Source organism: Arachis ipaensis, chromosome B09 (genome assembly GCF_000816755.2).
Source record: "Arachis ipaensis cultivar K30076 chromosome B09, Araip1.1, whole genome shotgun sequence".
In the NCBI taxonomy this organism is placed as follows: Eukaryota; Viridiplantae; Streptophyta; class Magnoliopsida; order Fabales; family Fabaceae; genus Arachis; species Arachis ipaensis.
Window position 1 is genome coordinate 138,469,689 of NC_029793.2, and position 2,405 is coordinate 138,472,093.

At 40.1% G+C, this 2,405-nt stretch overlaps 1 protein-coding gene across 1 annotated transcript in view; it reads right to left on the reverse strand.

The window, feature by feature from the left end:
• Positions 325–2,405, reverse strand: part of LOC107619041 (phytosulfokine receptor 1) — a gene marked incomplete in the record, with an annotated part of 2,672 nt that continues 591 nt past the window's right edge. Inside the window, 2 exon segments of the mRNA XM_016321252.2 lie at positions 325–737; positions 1,302–2,399. Coding sequence (XP_016176738.1) covers positions 1,341–2,399 — 1,059 coding nt within the window.

A 2,405-nucleotide genomic window follows, 5' to 3' on the forward strand; every position in this document is an offset into this window, starting at 1 on the left:
GTTTTATTTTATCTATCAATTTTAATACAAATTTTAGTTTTAAATTAATTTACTTTTTAAAAATATAAAAAATAATACTCTAAAAATATTTTATTGGAGTTGCTCTAATGTTACAACCTAACTTTTTATTTTTTAGGGTTGTTAGACTCTCTCTCGTTTGCATTAAAATTATGCCTTTTTCAGTGACAAAGAAAAAAGAATTAAACTTTGCAAAAATTCAAAATGAATAATAAAACTTAAATGACTTGAATAAAAATGAAATTAAATTACAGAAAGTAAAAATGTTTGAAAATGTAAAGGACAAATTAGAATGAAGACTGGAAAGAATAAAAGTTGTTGAATTTAAAGGAAACAAAATGACATTGCAAAGAAGGTAAATTGCATGAAAAAAAAAGTACAAAAATAGTAAAGTACAATTGAAAGATATGGAAGGAATCCTTCCAAAAAAACTATTGACTAAGTTGTTGGGAAATGCGAGTGAGTGTGAGCGTTTTTTTTTTTGAAAAGATTCCAACTCTTTTTTCATCTGTCTCTTGTCAATTTATAGGCCAATCCGTCCAATTATTTGCTGACACGTCGTTCTGGCAATTGGTTTTGCTAAATAACTGTTGCTAAATAACTGTTTGTGCTCTTTAGAGATTTAAACTTTGCCTTCGATTCGGTTTTCTGACCATCATCATCAACACGGTTGACCTCTTCTTCGACATAGCTGACCTCAATTGATTAATAGAGAGTATCTAACAGAATACATAATTGGCTCCAATCCAAATTAATTTTAACATGTATTTAAAAGTTGATCGAAATATAATAGTTATAGATAGCTTACTAGATAATTGAAAAATATTACAAATGTTTAACAAAATAAAACAAGCTAAATTTAAAGGCTGATCAATCTTATATATTCTTCAAACGTTTTCCTTCCACCTAAATTCTAAGTTTCTAACTCATAAACAATCCCTTGAGCATTATATTTTGTCATGGAAAAAGTTGGATATTTGAACATAGTATTCACACTTAAAATGAATATATAAATTCTATTGAGAATTGGAGAGAAATGGCATGGCTTGAACCTTTCCTTTTTCCTGTTTTCTTTTCAAATTCTCACTTCCTTGTGGAAACTCAATTGGCATATGGCAAGAAGAACATTAGAACAACAAAGAATTAAGGAAACAAACAAATGAATGAATATGTTTCAAGCAAGGGTACAGCCACAAAACTATTTATTAATCAAGAAATATATCTATAGTTCTACTAATAGTAGTACATTGTATTAGCTATTTACATATTTCTTATGATCTGACCTGGACAAGAGAATTAGTTCCGGCATTGGCGGCGGAGGCTCAGAGCGGCATGGAATCCAACAAGCGAACAACCTCAGGCATCTCAGGCCTTTCCTTCTGCAACTCAGCAGTGCACATGCAAGCAATCCTCACATACTCTTTAACACACTCTTCCCTTAAACCTTCCCTTGAAATATTCACATCAACAATATTCATCTCACTATTTTGCTCCTTTATCTTCCGGGCCCACTGGACCAGCCCAATATCTTCCTCCCCTAACTTCACTGGCAAATTAGTCCTGCGCCCTGAGCCCGTCTCAAGCATCAAAATCCCAAAGCTATACACATCCACCTTCTGGTTGGCCACATTGGCCCCAGCAACATACTCCGGGGGCATGTAGCCCATGGTCCCAGCAAACTGCGTTGACACGTGTGAATATTTGGACGTGTCAATCCTCCGAGCAAGCCCGAAATCAGCTATATGGGCCTTGAACTCGGAGTCCAATAACACGTTACTGGCTTTGATGTCCCTGTGTATGATGGGCTTATCAAGCCCGTGGAGATAGCAAAGCCCGTGGGCCACGCCTCTAATGATGTTGACCCTGGTTTCCCATGACAGAGGTAAACGGAGGTCGCTGAGGGAGATGTGGTCGTTGGGCCCAGTGGTGGGCTCGTGGAGCCACTGATCGAGGTTTCCCCGTTCGATGAACTCGTAGACGAGTAAGCGTTCGGGCCCGGAGGACCAGTAGCCGAGGATCTTGACGATGTTTGGGTGATCGAGCTTGCTTAGAGTTTCCATCTCGGCCTGGAACTCGCGGAAGCCTTGGAAAGCGTCCGGGGAGAGCTTCTTGACGGCGACGACGGTGCCGTCGTTGAGGCGGGCCTTATAGACGAGGCCAAAGCTGCCGTCGCCGACGATGAGATTTGGAGAGAAGTTTTCAGTGGCGCGTGCGAGCTCGGTAAGAGAGATCTTGAGGTTGGGATCGGAGGACCAGCTGGCATCTACGACGGAGATGGAGGATTGGTCAGGGTTTGGAACGGGTCGGGTTCGGGTTGGGTTGGTAGCGCGGTTGTCGTGGCGGGTTAGAAGCATGGAGGTCTTGGCCTTGCGGCGCTGGCACTGGCA